This window comes from Cimex lectularius, unplaced genomic scaffold (assembly GCF_000648675.2).
Source record: "Cimex lectularius strain Harlan isolate CLEC.00 unplaced genomic scaffold, Clec_2.1 scaffold165, whole genome shotgun sequence".
Taxonomy (NCBI): Eukaryota; Metazoa; Arthropoda; class Insecta; order Hemiptera; family Cimicidae; genus Cimex; species Cimex lectularius.
The window spans coordinates 1,043,293-1,060,214 of NW_019392863.1; the positions used below are offsets into that span (position 1 = coordinate 1,043,293).

General features: G+C 33.5%; 2 protein-coding genes across 8 annotated transcripts; both read right to left on the reverse strand.

The window, feature by feature from the left end:
- Positions 1-1,945: 1,945 nt before the first annotated feature.
- Positions 1,946-7,309, reverse strand: LOC106666263. 7 transcript variants are annotated; one of them, XM_014393337.2, is made up of 12 exons: positions 6,925-7,309; positions 6,636-6,855; positions 4,393-4,595; positions 4,173-4,324; positions 3,970-4,002; positions 3,727-3,908; positions 3,407-3,655; positions 3,246-3,349; positions 2,951-3,071; positions 2,739-2,897; positions 2,481-2,683; positions 1,946-2,211 (listed from the first exon to the last, which is right to left on the reverse strand). In XM_014393337.2, exons 2-12 carry the CDS (start codon positions 6,642-6,644, stop codon positions 2,088-2,090), a joined length of 1,539 nt encoding a protein of 512 aa, XP_014248823.1. In that variant the 5' UTR covers positions 6,645-6,855; positions 6,925-7,309; the 3' UTR covers positions 1,946-2,087. The 7 variants fall into 7 exon arrangements, with proteins under 7 accessions (XP_014248823.1, XP_014248825.1, XP_014248824.1 ...); XM_014393339.2 differs by having other exon boundaries at positions 1,947-2,211; positions 4,188-4,324; XM_014393338.2 differs by having other exon boundaries at positions 1,947-2,211; positions 3,727-3,911; positions 4,188-4,324.
- Positions 7,310-10,918: 3,609 nt separating this feature from the next.
- Positions 10,919-16,834, reverse strand: LOC106666186 (N-acetyltransferase ESCO2-like). Its single transcript, XM_014393190.2, has 11 exons — positions 16,717-16,834; positions 13,376-13,545; positions 13,152-13,316; positions 12,825-13,094; positions 12,604-12,740; positions 12,409-12,522; positions 12,070-12,193; positions 11,807-11,993; positions 11,564-11,722; positions 11,272-11,489; positions 10,919-11,209 (listed from the first exon to the last, which is right to left on the reverse strand). The coding sequence occupies exons 2-11, from the start codon at positions 13,537-13,539 to the stop codon at positions 11,086-11,088; spliced, it is 1,662 nt and encodes a 553-aa protein (XP_014248676.1). The 5' UTR covers positions 13,540-13,545; positions 16,717-16,834; the 3' UTR covers positions 10,919-11,085.
- Positions 16,835-16,922: the final 88 nt, after the last annotated feature.

Here is a 16,922-nt window from a genome sequence, read left to right on the forward strand (position 1 = left end):
TACCATGAAATGTGTAAATAACGTGGTATTCATTGTGTGATTGCTATCATAAACTCTTTATCATTAGTTTCCCCTCCCTCTAATTTAGTACTACAACACAAAAATGTAAATGTGAGGGTTTTATTTATTCATTCTATTTAATTTCCACCTTTTATCTTTTCCATTGAGTGGGGATGCTGAAAATACAACTTTCTTTATGTATGTATTTAAAAAAAAGAAAATTGTTGTTGGTTCATTGTAATAAATTTTTGTTACATTTAATCCCGTTTTGTTATTCCTCTGCTGAAAATATAATAGACTTAACCAAATTGCTTACTCTAGGACAAGTAGGTTTGTTTTCAAAATTATGTATTTATAATTTTTTAAATTATTGGTTTACATTAAAAAAAGGAGTGGATGCTTACTATAACTACAAATTTTCAAGGTTTTAGCCAGGAGTTTCTTTAAAGGTCATATTGGAAAGATTAATTTGTAAATTTTTCTAAGAAGATATATTTAGTGTTAAAAACTAAAAATTGCAAACTATTGGGATGAGCCCTGTCATATTAATCAAAAAACTGCAATTATCCAGAAGCAAGTAGTAAAATAGATCAGTCTGGTTTGTTAACAAATTAACATACTATAAACTGGATCAGTTGATATATGTAAGTTGAAAAAAATGGACAAGGGTAAATTATTGTAGTTTGGTTTCTGATTATTTCAGTCTTCCTGCCGATCTTCCCTTTTTTGTTCACGTATTTCAGCACGCCATCTTCAGTTTTTAGTAATAATTTTTGTTAAAACCTGCAGTCTCATTGAGTCCTGGAGAACCTCTAGAGCAAACTTCATGCTTGCTTTGAACAAGTGCTCATTAAGCTTACAGCTTTTTACCAAATATTTTTCAAAGACCCAGTCTGTACCCTTCAAAAGTCTGAGGAGTAGGAATCCTAGCCCTCACAAACCTTCACTCCAACAGAATACATGTTCCACTGTTTCCTCTTCTTCCTGGCCATATCTGCACAGGCTTGTTTCTGCCACTCTTGAGTCTAGTGACCAGTTAACAATCCAATATAATTCTAATTTTGACAAATCCTAGATTTAAGTTGCCGTTAGTTTCTATGACGGTACTTTGGCAAAATTTTTCGCATGCCTTTGTCATGGACTAAATTTCCATTGAATGGAGGGCTTATTTTTACTATTGTCTAATAGAATCATGCTTTTTGTAGTTTGGTATGCCACAAGAGGGGTCAGCACCAATAGGATTCCTCACCAAACTTTCCTTGGCCAATTTATTCGGCATGTTAGTTGCCTCTGTCCTTTTATTTTCCTCAAGGTCTGCAAGGCCCTAATGCAATCCCAAATGACTGGTGTGGTGTACAAGTAGATGGCTATTCTTATACCTAGCCTTTTAATCTCCTGTTTGAAAGACATGCATACTGCTTGTATGAATTCTTACTTCTTGGTTTATTTCCATAAATACCAGCTCCCAACACTTGCTCCATCTTGGATCCATCTGTATACCAGACATGATCGGGCATTAACTGAGTCCCTTTCTCCTAGTCTGCTCTATCAGGTATTTTAATTTGAAATTTTTTGGCAAATCTGAATTTCTTCAATGAACTGTTCCATATTGAAATTGCAAGTTGCAATTTCAATGTTCAGTTGGCTCAAATAAGCGTTTGGTGTGAAGAACAAATGCAAAGTTGTGTGCTCTGTGTTGAGCCAACCAGTTGGGATAACTGGGGATGTGATTCAACACTCGTTGAACTGCCTCATCCTAAAAGAATGAGAACAAGCTGACCAAAATGAGTGGGGACCACCAGGCAATAGTTTGAAGTGCACTGGGCCAAAATAACTAAGTACTCACCACTCAATTGTGCATCTGATTATAGTGTGTAAAAACATTCTATTTTCAGAAATCATTATTTTGAAGAATTGGTATTGAGATGACACAATGAATCCAGCTTGATCGTTTAAAATAATATAATTCTTTGAGATTTCATTGAAAATACAATTTTACACAAAACATCATTCTATGAACGAATTAGAAAGGACAAATAACAATACAAAATATATAGAACTAGTTTGCAACAAGAAGAAGAAAAAGGTCATATGTAAACAAGGAAATCTTTTCGTCTACAATATTTTTGAGCAAATCGCTTCCCATCGGCAGTGAGTGGTGAAAAAGCTATCTGGTCCCTTTTCAGCACGACATCCGATAAATAATTCCTCCTACAAGGTAAAATTACAACATTTTAGGACAATTTTTTTTCTCTTTGGGGTGTGCAATGATGAACCTGTAGTATGGTCATTTTCGTTCAGTTTGGCCTATAAATCCTTGTTGTTTTGGTTTGTAACATGTTTCCCCTTCTTGTAATCTTCAGGGATGTTGAGAAGCCGAAATTCATCTGATATACCAAAAGAGCGACAAATGCCAGACCAAATTACAGGTTCATTACCCTGCTGACCACAAAAGAGAATCTCACAATCAAAATAAGTACCTGACTGCTTCAAGGAGTTGTGATGCAATCCCTTGCCTCCTGAATCCTCTATCGACCCAGATACTAGAGATCCCACACAAAGCAGAATAAGTTTCCTGAGAATAGACATTGTCTACACCAAAATCTGCAATTCTGTACGCTTCTGTGATGCTGACACAAGCTACAACTCCTATTACTTTGTTGCCATTGACAACCAGATAAATCTGGAATAAATGTAACAATTGTAATTTTTTAAAAATGGGACAAAAATCAACATACCTGATCGGGCTTTTTGTTCTTATCTTGCAACTTGAGTGTTTCGTCAATACAATTTACAATGCCCAGGGCATGATTCCATTTTCGTCTCCTGTCCCTTTGTTTTATTAAGATTGTACGGTTGGACCCGTTCAACCCTACAACCCTTTCAACTTTCCATCCCTATGATTCAAAAAATAAAATCTACATATTCAAACAGTACATTACGCTCTCACCTCGAAAAAGAATATTGGTTCTTTTATGTACATTTCCGGCTGGGCGCCTGCTTGTGGTCTGTTCCGGCAAATGTGCAGGTGACATTCATGGCACTTGATCATATTCGGTTGCAACAGCTCACTACATGGCATAACCATTATAAGACTTAAGCTGGATATGATTTTAATAAGTATACAAGAATACTTTTTATTTAAAAAAAAAAACAAGTCCAACAAATTATTGCATAAATTACTTTGTGACTTTCAACAAGTACAAAATATTTTGGAAACATTATTAAATTAAGGTAAAACATACTTTGAACTTTTTTGTGCAGCAATTTCTGATGTAAACGGCAACGGATCATATTCAATGGCCGTTAAACCTTTTAAAGGTAAGGATGATGCATCCTTAGGTGTATGCTGAAAAGGAAATTTCGCATAGAGACTTAAACATAAAATTTATATAAGATTGAAAACCTTGGAAATATCCTGCAAGTGACATGGTTGTCCAGCTATACTTTGTTTCCCTTCAAATTCAAACATCCGCCGAGTCTTGCACACATTGCATAACAAAACCAATGGTGAGGTCCCTTGAATCGTCCATGAAACAGTCATACAACAAGAGTGTGTTGGTGGCGGTTTATAAGTGGCAGAAGATAATTTTGTTGAGAACAATTCTCTTGGGCTGCTATACACAACTTTAGAAGTTGAACTCGTTTCTACAGTCTTTGGAAAGATTTGTGCATTATCCGGTGGGAAAGGTGGCAATTTAAAGATTTTCTTTCAGCTACACCTACATGTATTGACACAGAAGGATTTAAACTGCATTTTAATGGTGTCGAAGCATTCTCGGGAATTAAGGGCTTTTCTTTTTCAGTCAGCTCAATTTTCAGTGGATATGTTGACTTGTTCTCCTCACATCTTGGGACCTCGAGCTTTACTGTCGGTGTAGATTTTTCTATATCTTCCATTAAATTCTCTGCTGAAAGTTCAAAAGTCAGAAGCCACAACAATAACGCTGGTAAATAATTTAAATATACCTTGATTTAATGTACTTTCATCCTTATCCCTAACTAAATCAATAAAAATCCTTCAATAAAAGTATTATAATTAAGAATTCACCCTTAAATACTACAAATTATTATGTTTCTCATCATGACTCTTACAGAGACTAAGAGTGTCTTTGTATCATGCATTATATAACAAATATAACATATATTATACACTTTAATAAAATTAATACACTTTGCTGTTTTACTTGGTTGAACATTCAGCGGTCTATAAATCATATCATTCACTTCCTTATCGTCCTCATCATCATCGATAAAATCAATCATTGTTTTCGGCAGTAAAGGATATTTGATTTTCACATCCGATTTGGACGAGGCAAGCATCCTGAAATAGTTCATACTTTCATCCTCCTATAAAATATATAGTGTACACACTACAGAGAAATGTCTCACCTTGCCTTAATATATTTTAACTTAGCGCACGATTTTCTAGCTGCGTTTGCCAAAAGATGGCAGTTGTAACTTGCGCTTGAATCACTTAATACCCGATTTTTAGGTACCACTTTCTGCACCCTTCTGGTTTGAGTTGGCTTTATTTTACTGCTGCGCTTTGTTTTGGAACCGGGGCCCATTTTTAAAAAAGATGATCTAAATTCCTTTAAAAACAAATTTAAAAATAATTATTTAATTTTACTACTATCCACCATATAATCGTCCCAGAGCATACTGATCTGCCTGTTCTCCCTAGACATATTTTGGCATGTTTCAACGGTAGTCCGTGTGAGAAAATTGATGACAAATTGCACACACACAAGGGACTGGAGCCACAACTAGGTGCACCAGTTTGCCAAAGTGTACCAAAAATTGTAAAAATAGCTTGAGAAAGAAAAAATTCAAGTAGCAGGAATGAGGCAAGATAAGAGATGAATAAATCTCAAAAAAATAAGTAAAAGTAACTTCTTTCTCTTAGCAGGCAAGATTTGAGGATAATAAGGTCTCTATGCCAACCACTGCTCTCTTACTAAAGAACTTACTACTCTTACTCTTACTTACTAAAGTAGGGAGACAGAACATATTGGCCATAAAAAAAAATTCTTTGAGAATGTAAGGCACTAGCCAGTGTATGAGTCACTTCAATAAGGCAGTTCTAAAAGTAGTGTGCAAAAGTATTGTCTTAATCATAGAGGTTCCAGGTTGCAGTGGAGAAAATGTTCACACAGATGTATAATAAATATTACAGTAAAGTAATTCCTGTAATATAGGAGGGTTTAACATCCAACTACCCGTTGGGTGTTACGAACAAAGGGTCAAACCACTTTGCAACACACTCATCGTACTATAATCAATTAAGTCCGAGCTCTGGCAGGATTCAAACCCAGAACCACTAGGTGGCAAATACGAGTCAGACACCCTAACCACTGTTGAAACATGATAAAAAAATGGGAATGTGTGGTGTTTAGTGACCGTTACTTGATGATTATTTGTTGATTATGAGATGCGGTCTGGTGGGACATAGGTTGTAGAAAAACATTTTCTTTATCGTGCCAACGTTTCGATCTTCATTGAGATCATCTTCAGGGCTCAAAGTGTTTGTTTTCTGCGTAGAAGTGTCATTCTTGTGGGCACTCTCAACGCGACACATAAGAATGACACATCTACAGGGAAAACAAACTCTTTGAGCCCTGAAGATGATCTCAATAAAGATCGAAACGTTGGCACGATAAAGAAAATGTTTTTCTAAAACATACGTCCCACCAGACCGCATTTCACAACCTCCAAATAATAATAGAAAATAGGATTAATTTAATAATTTAATCTGTTAGTTGTAATACCTCAGGATCGTAATTTTAAAAGTTTAAATAATTTTAAGTAATCTTTGTACCTTATAAAATAGTAATGTTAAAATAGTACTCTGGGGTAGTGTGAACGCTAACCAGATTATAATATTTTACTTTATATGTTTTATGAGTACTTGAATATTTTATCACATGTATGACAACGTCCTAAGGTATAGAGAGGCTAGCAATACAATAACAAACAAAAAAAGTCAGTTACCCTTCTAATTGTACTGACCATAACTTGGCTGGAGAAACAGGAAAACAAATTAGCATTATTAATATTATACATAACAAATAAATAATATTAATAAATATATATAATTATAAATATAAATTATATATAAATAAAAATAATTAAAAAAGAAAAAATACGATTGTGGGTTGTTTTTTATTTTTCAGCATGTACTTTCTCATCTTAGGTTAACGGATTTATTTTTCAATCATAACGAACCAAACTTGTCTCAATTAAATTACTTGTTCATTTTTATATATAAAAATCTCATTCTATTTGATCACTCACGTCAATTTGGATTAAACTATTTTTTAAGTAAATTTTCAAAAAAAACCCAATATTTTCGATCATTATGGTGAGCACATAGACCAATAAACCAGACCTATAGAAAATAATTAAATTATAAAGTGAAATTGGAAAAATTTACATACCGCTTTAATTCTAGTACACACTGGGATTCATTGTTCAGACTCTTTGTTGCAGATTCTCGGATACATGTCTCAGACTCATTGGCATGCATCATTATCGCTCCAGAAATCGTGTTGCACAACATTAAAATGTGGGATTCAAACCATCCAACTTCAATTGAAACCATTCTAACCTAACCATACTAAAAGACAACACACCTGATTCATGATTCATGCAAGAAAATGAATCCCAGACGCAGCTCCGCGACAAAAAATCCGAACGAAGAATCCCAGTGCGTACTAGGCTTTACAATTTATCGTAATGGATCTGTTAGAACCTCAAAGACGGGAGACAATTTTGGAGAACTGGCCAGCTAATCAAAAGAACCGAACAAAATGGTATCCGGTTGTGTTTCTTTACCCTTTTTTCCAAGTAAAACTGAAAATTAAAACAAACCATAATAATTAGCTAGTGTAATGTATTGAAAAATATATCTATTAAAACAACCTGCTAATAGTTAAGCCTCTTCGATTTTTTTCGCCAAAAGAGCAACTGTTATTCACTTATTATTGTTTTAGGCTTATTTCTACCTCACAAGGATTCTGCTAAGCCACTAGACTATAATCGTAAAACTAAAGTGCGTTGCTAATAATGTTTTGAACTTTTAAACTCGACGAAACAGGAAAGAACAATGACTCAAAGAAAAAGACGCCATTTTATAAAGTTGTCGCGTAACCGTCAACGCTCCCTGACCTCTGCCAACGGTTTACTTGATCACAGACCACCACCAACGGCACCACGCACACGGTCTCGGCCTCGATCCATCGTCTCGACGCTACGAAACAGCACCGGCCCTTTTCAGGGCCATAAAACACCCAGTCACTAAATCAAAGTTTAACGAAAAGTGTATTTTAACAAAAAACAATTTTTTTATTGTAGAATTTATTGAAACTGTACTCTGAACTAATTAAACATTTTTTTCTTAATTGAATATTACTTATTATTAATTAAAGAAGCAATCATATAATGTTTTTTTAACCTTTATTCAATAATAATTGTGTTATTTGATAACATTTATTTAACTAGATTGTGTACTGTTGAATAAATCGATCAGAGGTGTAGACTTTTTATTACAATTAATTACTCACCAATTTCGATTTTTTATTCAATCTTCTTCAGGGCTTTACTATCATTAATTGTTAAAAAATGACCCTGATCAACGATTAAGAGAAATTGATGGACATCTTCAGACATTTATATTGTGTATGTAATGAAATTTAGACAAGTTGGTTCCTTGTCATTGGGCAATAAATCGAAAAATCCGTTTTGCCTAACTTCAGAAAGTACATGCTGAAAAATAAAAGGTGCAGTTCTGTCCTGCAGCATAACATAACATCATCCATCTTTGTTCTAGATGCTCTTTTATTAAACATACTCCTTACACTTATCTTTATATCCTTACACTTCTCCTTACAGTTATCTGATTGTAGTTAATTTTTTTTTAAACCCGTGGGCTTTGGTTAAATTCCTACCAACGTCTTTGGAATTTCTACCCATTCACTCATCCCTTTACCCCAAAATTCATTAAAATGACATACTTCTGACTTGGCTAATGTGCTAGACATGACACCACTGGGGAAAAAAAACCTGGGATGTGGTGGCTACCAAATGTACATTTATTAATATTTATGGTTTGTATTTGTATATGTATTTGACTTTTCTTTTGCTCCAGTGAACTTTGATTTTTAAAATATTTTTTACGTGGCCTTATGTTTTTCCATATTAGCAGTACTTCTGCTGATTGATTTATATGGAGGAAGGGGAGCAAGGAAAAAAATAATTAAAATTCCAGGGGCGACAGCACCCAAAATTTAGAAATTTAAGGTAGTGATTTTTTATTCTACGCACTAAATCACTTTTACTTACTTGCTTCAAGTTGAAACTGTAAGACTGTTCTTGTTATTTTTTGCAATAATATTTGTTTAATTTTTTAAAATTTATTTTTGTAATTTTGTCGTTTCTGACTATCCTGGTCTGCCTGTCCTCGTCGCATTGGTTTGTCACACTCGTTTCAACATTTCGCCATCTTCAATATTTAGTGTGGCAATACAACAAAGAAAGGCAGACAAAGCAGCGACCAAATTACAGATTCATCATCCTGCAGACCGCACATAGAAATCTCACAAGTTTGTTTTTCTGGAATGTAAGAAAAGTGAATGTTTTCCACAATTTATACAAAAACCCTCTGGTAATTTTTTTATAATTTTTTCTTAAATAATTGTTTAATTATCAATATTTCAGACCACATTAATTACTGCTAGTTTATTAATTTTTAATAAATTATTTTGTCAGTTCGCTTGATTTCAAATTGATTTGTTTTTTCTAGACTAGCAATAGATTTGCAATTCGTTTAATTCCACTTGAGACTTTTTTTCTAATAAAATACGTATCATAATCTGTATAAAACTATACATATATATATATATATTTTTTTTTTTGATATAATACAAATTGCATTATTCTTTGTCTTGAGAGGAGTTAGCAACTACTGTTGTTCTCCCAATGGATGTTTTATATTGGACATGAATTGAGCTAGTGGGTAGTAAGAGGAGCTTACTGTGGAACTTAGAAAATATGGTGGAGAATAATTTATTTAGGAGGGTAGTATTGTAGACATAGTAAGAAGCATAGACTGCGATTCTGACGACTTAGGATAAGGACTGAATTTATTGGATATTGGTAGGTATAGCCTCACTGTTCTAGTTCTTATGTCCAAATCAGTTTCAATAGTGTTTTGTAGCGTGTCAGTTTTTTTTTTTTTTTTTTTTTTGTCAACATGTTAGATCCATCTAGTTTATTGATAAGTCCGGAGCATATGTTCAGTTCCTGTCTTTTTATTTGGTGTCGGTTCCAGGTTAAGTGTGAGTCAAGATAGAACCCAAAGTAGAGTACACAGTCGGTTTTAAGGATAGGAGTGTTGGCGAGGAGTGTAAGAGGTTTTGCATCAGAGGGTGAATGTAACATGGGTGCATTGTTTTCATTAATTTTCATCCTTCAAAGTTTGCTCCATTGAGCTATTTGATTGACAGTACCTTGAGATGCCAGAGACAATTGCAGGTTCAGGATCAGGGTGTCATGGCTGTTATTTGCAAAGGATGCGGGGAGGGTAGAGGGTGTAGTTGGGAAGTCTGATATGTAGAGAAGGTACAGGATTGGTCCGGGTACATTACCCCTGGCACTTCCTCCCCCACAGGACAGTAGTCGAAGTAGTCCTTGACTAACTCGGGAGAATTGCCTTGCGAAGGATACAAGGTTTTTGGAAGGATGTGCCTTAGAGGGTATAGGAGACGGTTGAATATTTGTGACACATCCAGAAAGTCACTGAATAGTATTCTTTACTTCAAAGGATGAGGGTAACTGTAAGAATTTCTGGCTGTAATACAAGTGAAGTTCCTTCTGTGGTATGGCTCTACTGCAAGGGAACACACTTTTAGCTGACTTAAAAATTAAACAACTTGATATAAATTTGTCTTTATATATACCAGGCCTTACTCCTTCCAATAATTCTTATTATGGATTTAAGTTCAAATCAAAAGTAAAAGCAGTTTGACCTCAACTCTGTATATGATTTGGGTTCTAACAGCACTCCTTGAAGTGCTTACATTCTTATTTTTTAGTATTAGAAAATATTTACTTTTATTATATTAAAAAAAAAATNATATAATAAATAATAATAAAAAAAACCAAAGGCAATGCTGGTCACCTTGTGTAGTCTATGACAATTTGAGAAGTAATAACTCAGCCATTATCTCCCATAAATTATTTTAACACCTTTATTCTCTCCAATAGTAGTTGTTTCACTAATAAAATATTTACAAGGAAATGGAATATATGAGTTTTTGCAAGTGAGGCAATGACTGTAGGCGCATATACACTAAGCAAATCATTGCCAACCACTTCATTAGCCATGATTTGCTTAGTTCTAGGGAAGGCGAATAGAACCAACGAAGCGGTTGGCCTTGGCCAAAGTTCAGTCTTCTGGCGGTAATATCAAAAGGGTTGATGTTGACTTTGATTCCACAGGCTTGGTTTGATGAGGATGGCCAATGTGTTGGTGACTAACTTTTGGCCCTATATATTTGCTGACTTTCGTCGCCCGAGACTTGCTTAATGTGAATGCTTTATGGAAAAACCAAAGAGAATAATCACATAAGAAAATCAAAATTGATAAAGCTACAAATTTAATAATAAGATAATTAAAAAGTTTACAGAAAGGGGTGTCAGTGGTCGCAACGGTTCAGGTATTGACACGGCGCTCATCACTGTTAGGTAAAGGTCCCTAGTTCAAATCCCGTGGCCCTGTATTCGAGCTCAACATACTTACAAATGGGCTTTTTTTTTCAAAAGCACCGGCACTCCGAAGGTTAATACAACCTCGCAGTTGAAATATTCTCATTTAAAAAAAAGTTTCCAGAAGGATTTTTTGTCACATCAATAAAACTTCAATACTAAATCATTTATTCAATATTTAGAATGTCATAAAAAATGTGATGCAAATAAATTAATTGACATAAGTAGAAACAATTAACTGATAAAAGTAATCATGAGACTTATACTAAAATAACACACGTAATATTTAAGAGAAAAATACTTTAAAAATACAATAAGTTAAACATAGACAAGGTAGTCTTTTCGTTGGCAGTAATGCTCTGCAAATTGTTTTCCATCGACTGTCGGTGATGAAAATGCAATCTGATCCCTTGCTAGAACAATGCCGTATATATAATTTCTCCTAAAAAAATTAATAAATTTTTTAATAAGTTTAAAAATAAATTGGAAATTTAAAAAAATTACCTGACTGAGTCAAGAAGTTGTGTTGCGACCCCTTTTCCTCTAACATCAGGGCTGACCCAAATCCTCGATATTCCACACCAGGCAGGATAAGTTTCTTCAGAACAGACGCTGGCGATTGTAGGGTCTTTGATACCGACATCCAAAACCTTATAAGCTTCGGTTATTCCCATGCAACCCACAACACCGATCACCTGTTTATCTTTTATATATAAAAATATCTAAAAAACAAAATAAAAAACCCATGAAAATTCATTAATATCAATATAAGATAGTTTACTTTTTTAAAACTAACATCTTCAGGCTCACGAGCTTCTGGGGGAAAACCAAGCTCTTTGTCAACGTAGAGCATTACTTTTAAAGCTCGCTCCCATTTGTGCTTTGGATCGCTATTTTTAACTTGAATGATACGATTGGCACCTTCAAAACCGACAATCCTCTCATCTTTCCATCCCTACAATTTATAAAAATTAATTTAAAATATTGAGTCAATTTATTATTTATAATTAAATTAATTTAATTTATAATTATTAACTACCTTGAATTTAAATGCACCGTCTTTCATGTGATATTTTTCATGCCTGATTTCATCTTCAGGCAGGCCTTTGCAGTAGAACAGATGACATTCAGGGCATTCGACCTCTCTTAGATTTTTCTGACCCACGTCCAATTGTAACTGATCATCTCCAAGGCCCATTCTATGAACCCGTGAAGATAATGGGGTCCTACACAATATATATTTAAATAAAAATATATTTTAATGAAAAATATGCTAAATATAATTTTAATCATTAATATTACATTGGTGTTGAAGGTAATGTTGAAGAAGGGGTGCACGGGAAGTGTGTTTTCGGAGTTACAAAAATTGGAAACAATTTCTGTGGTGTTACTTGTCCAGGTTGTTCATTTTCCTTTAAATTTTCATCTGAAAGATTGTAATTAATTCAGCAAGGCACACAAAAATAAAATGCACTATTAAAAGCATTTTAGGTTTAGCTTTATTAACATTATTGAAGATAATTTATTTTAAAAAAATTAAATAAATTTGATATTAACTCTATTGAAACACTGTTTTCATGGCTTATTAATTTTTTTCAATTACATTTTATTGAACATAATATAATTCGAATTAACACATACCAAAGTCTTCTAAAGTGTGTAAAAGTTGGTTAACTTCGTTTCTGACGCTTTCGTCCTCATCTTGATCTTGTACGATGTCCTGCATTATTTCCTGGAACTCTTTCATAATCGGTACTAAAAATAACAGATAAATCTTAAATTTTGTTCATCTCATCGTGACCAAGTTTGTTTTCAGTTCAAAAGGATAAACCTAACCTTTCCCATTTGTGCAGTCTTTTTCTCCCATATTTTCTTCATTTTCCGAGTCCGAATGGATAAAGTCAGAAGCTGCTGCACTAAGTAGTGGTATTTTTGATTTTTTACTTGAAGCTGGTGGCGTCAGATCGAAGGTACTGTAAATAACAAAAACAATCATCAAAAGTTTTTTTAATTAAAAAAAAAAAAATGTATGTTATGTACTTGAAATATATAATTACCTAGGTTTTTGTTTAAAAAATTTTCTAGACGGAGTTTCAAAAAGTTCCCAGTTGTATTTTACATTTTTATTCCCGATAATAGTCGGTTTAGTTTTAGGCTGTGGTGGTGGAAGAGGCCTCTTCCTGTTTTTAGGCTTGAACGGTATGTATTGCAATTTTTGTTTTTTCTTTAACCTCTTAGCCGACTCGCCTGTACCGGCTGACCTAGCACGTTTTTTTCGAGTGGGTGGCTCGTCATCAAAACTAAGTCTTGTTTTTATCTTATGATAGCTATTAATAATAATTAATTAATTTCAATTTTTTTTAACTTTATAAAAAAAAACTTGCCTTTCAGGAAGGGATTGTCTAACTCTTTCTAACAGCGATTTTGCATCACGTATTGGTGACTTGTCTGCAACTCCATAAAATGTTTTAGCAGAGATGATACCCGTGTCTGTTCCAAGTTCTGTTATTCCAGGTATATTTGACTTTATCGACAATGGAGTCAACACCCTGAAACGAAAATGTGTTTATTGTTTTTATTTGTACTAATAAAACATTTTTGACATTACCCTGGAGTCCTTGGAGATTCATTAAGTTCACTTGAAGTAGGACTTAGAGGGACAATATCGTCCTCGACATCAACATTGAACAAGTTGCGTCTTCTCCCTGAGTTCCCTTCAGGAATAATCGACTTTCTAACCCTTTTAGGGGTTAGAAAAGCCTCTTCCATCATATCAGCCTGAAGAACAAAATCTAAATTAAAATTCTTCTCATTTATATCTGAATTTTTAAAACATCACAAATTAGAAAAATTATACAATGATAGTACATGGACTAATATTAATTATGATGTTTCAAAAATAATATAAACTAAATAAAAAACATATGCCAGATGAAAAGAAAACTACAAATAATGAAGGCTGCATGAAATTTATTATCTTGTTTGTAAAAAATAGTTTTATTTTCAAATTTAAACCCTGAATATGGTTATTTATTTATAGCTTATTTCCAACATATAAAAATATAAATATGAAGTATTGCTATGAAAAAATGTCACAGACAGTTGGAAAGTATAACTTAACCCCTGGGGTTTAAGCTTTCTGGCTAAAATTATATTAAATTAATTTTGTCATAATAAACATTAAAATAATACAAAATAAAACAAGATATGATTTATGGATTTATTTTAAAAAAATCTGGTCTGGTTGCATCAGATGGAAATTTAATTAAATAAATATGGTGAAAAAGCTAAAACCATGACTGTGATTACGAGGATGATCAGTGATGTTTGAGCTAAAGGTCCGTGACAGATATAAAGGGTGAATGAACTCACTCTTCAAAGAAAAACTCATAAATTTTATTATATAAAATTAATTTAATTATTATTCCAATTAATTATTCTTTTTATCTAAGGTTTTTGGTTGAGATGAAAAATCACGAGCAAGGTACGAAATCATGACCTTCAGCTCAATACGCTGCTGCTCTAACCACTACAATTGTTCGAATTTTCCCTCTTTTTGACATTTTTCAAATGTCATGTAATCAGGATTGGATTCTCAGCAACTTATGAAGTGGCAACAGGGAGCTGTTAGGGGTTATAATGGGGTTGAGATAGGAAGTTGATGTCCGAGTGGATCGAGGTCACAATAGCTCAAGTGGTAGAGCAGCAGCGTATCTAGCCGAAGATCGTGGGTTCAAATCCCGCTCGTGCCATTAACTTTTTTTCATCTCAACTAAAAACCTTAATTAATTGTTAAGGTTTTTAGTTGGTCAAGGTTTTTAGTTAAGGTCAAGCGGACCACGTAATTAGTGAATTTAATTACTTATATATGTTTAGCAGTCATAATTGACTGTATTAATTATTCTTTTTTATGTAAGGTCTTAGTGCAGATAAAAAAGTCAATGTTACAATAGCTGAGGTGGTTAGAACAGTGGCGTATTTAGCCGAAGGTCGTGGGTTCGAATCTCGCTCATGACAATGACTTTTTTATCTCAACCAAGACCTTACATAGAAAGAAGAATTAATTAAAAAGAAGTACCTTGGTCAATTGACCACTAAAATGCAAAATGGATTAATATTTAATAAGTAAAAGAAGTATCATTTCACTAAACAGCCCCCTGTGGCCACTCCATAAGTCGCTGAGAATCCAATCCTGATTACACAACATTTGAAAATGTCAAAAAGAGGGAAAATTCTAATGGTTATGGGTTGAGATGGAGAGTCGGTGTCCGAGAGGATCTTAGTCACGTAGCTCAAGTGGTAGAGTAGCGGCGTATTTAGTCAAAGGTCATGGGTTCAAATCCCACTCGTCACACTGACTTTTTTTTATTTCAACCAAGACCTTACATAGAAAGAATAATTAATTGAAATTATTATTAATATTTAAATTTATTTCCACATTATAAAATAATGTGAAGTCTTACTACGAAAAAATGTTAGAGAGAACTGGAAAGCAACAAAGCACTTTAAGGATTAAGTCATTAAAAAATAGTGGGTTAAGACAACCCCCTCAATTTGTTAAAGACAATTGATTGGTTCCGATTCCCATCTTTATAAACAGCATTTTCTGACTTACTCGTCAATAACACCTGGGGCTATCTTGACATAATAAAAACATTAAAATAATACACACAAACCATAAATTTTACGAATGTGATTCTTTACTTCAGTTTTATATTTATTTCCAACAAATAAAAATACAAATCGTAAGTATTACTAAGAAAAACGTTAGAGCCAGTTGGAAAGCGTAATTAATCCCCTGGGGTTCTGGCCTTCTGGCAAAAAATGCATTAATTAAGTGATATGGTGAAAATACTGAAACAAATAATGATTAGGAGGATGTTCAGCGACGATCGAGCCAAAGGTAAACTTGGACATGTATGTTCAAAAATATGTTGTTCAAACAGTTTAGGTCGAAATATCCTATGCAAATTGAATATTCTACTACCAAAATTTAATATTACAAAACTAATCAGATTTAAATAATTGTCCATTCGGGAAGTTCGATTAAAATATGAAAACGTAATGTAAAGTGGCTTAACCCCATCGTCTACAACCCACCAGGCACCCTGTCGTTAGGCTACTATACGAGTGATTAATTTTAAAAATTTTGCATTTTAATCCTTTGGCCTCTACTAAACAAACACATAATATGTCAACAAACAAGCCCCTTTAGGAATTTAATAATTAAAACAAAAAATAGTGGGTTAGGTCAGTATTTCAATTTGTCAGAAACGACTTGATTGCTTCCAATTCCCATCTTTGCCTTTAGCAATTTACTCATCAACAACACCTGGACCTATCTTGTTATAATAAAAACGTTGAAATAAAAATATGGCAAGATATGATTTACGGATTTATTTTAAAAAAAATTGTGGTTAGGTTGCATCAGACATGGAAATTTTTAAACCACCAAGATCTGAGTTAAAAAAAACTATTAGTTATAGATCTTTCTAAATAAAGTAAAACCTAAGTTAACGAAAACCCTAACAGGAAATTTTTTTTATGATAGATTCCTTTCGAAAAACAACGAGGCTAACTTATTTATGTTCGAGAATATTGTCACTTTCGAATATGTGGCACGATTCATATATGAAAATACATGTACAACTACAGTTCTAATATGTACAATGGGGAAAAAAACAGGTAGTTGTATACCAGTCTTTCCATGTCACGACGGGTATAAATGTTTAAAAGAAAAAACTACTACTTGTCTGAGAAAAGTGAGAAATCTATAACTACCATGAGTGAATAGTTCTCTTCTAAAAATCGTTTTTTACGTTTATAAATTTATTTCAACGCAAGAAAAACAAAACATTATAACCAATCGTTTATATAAACAGTAAATTCCACATAATAGAAAAAAATATTTTTTACAGCTTGATGCGAGGGCAAGTGGTCCATACTTACCAACTGGTTAGTAAAGGCGAACAGCAGAAAATCGTAAAGTACGGAGTGAAAACAGACCTCAACGCTCGATCGGATCAGATTGGCGGTTAGGCGGCTAAACTTCTAAAGCCAAGGGACAAAAACCTCAACAAGTGTTTACTTTATCGGCAGCTGGCTAAACACAGTTATAAATAATTTAAAAAGTAATAATATCCAAAATTAAATTG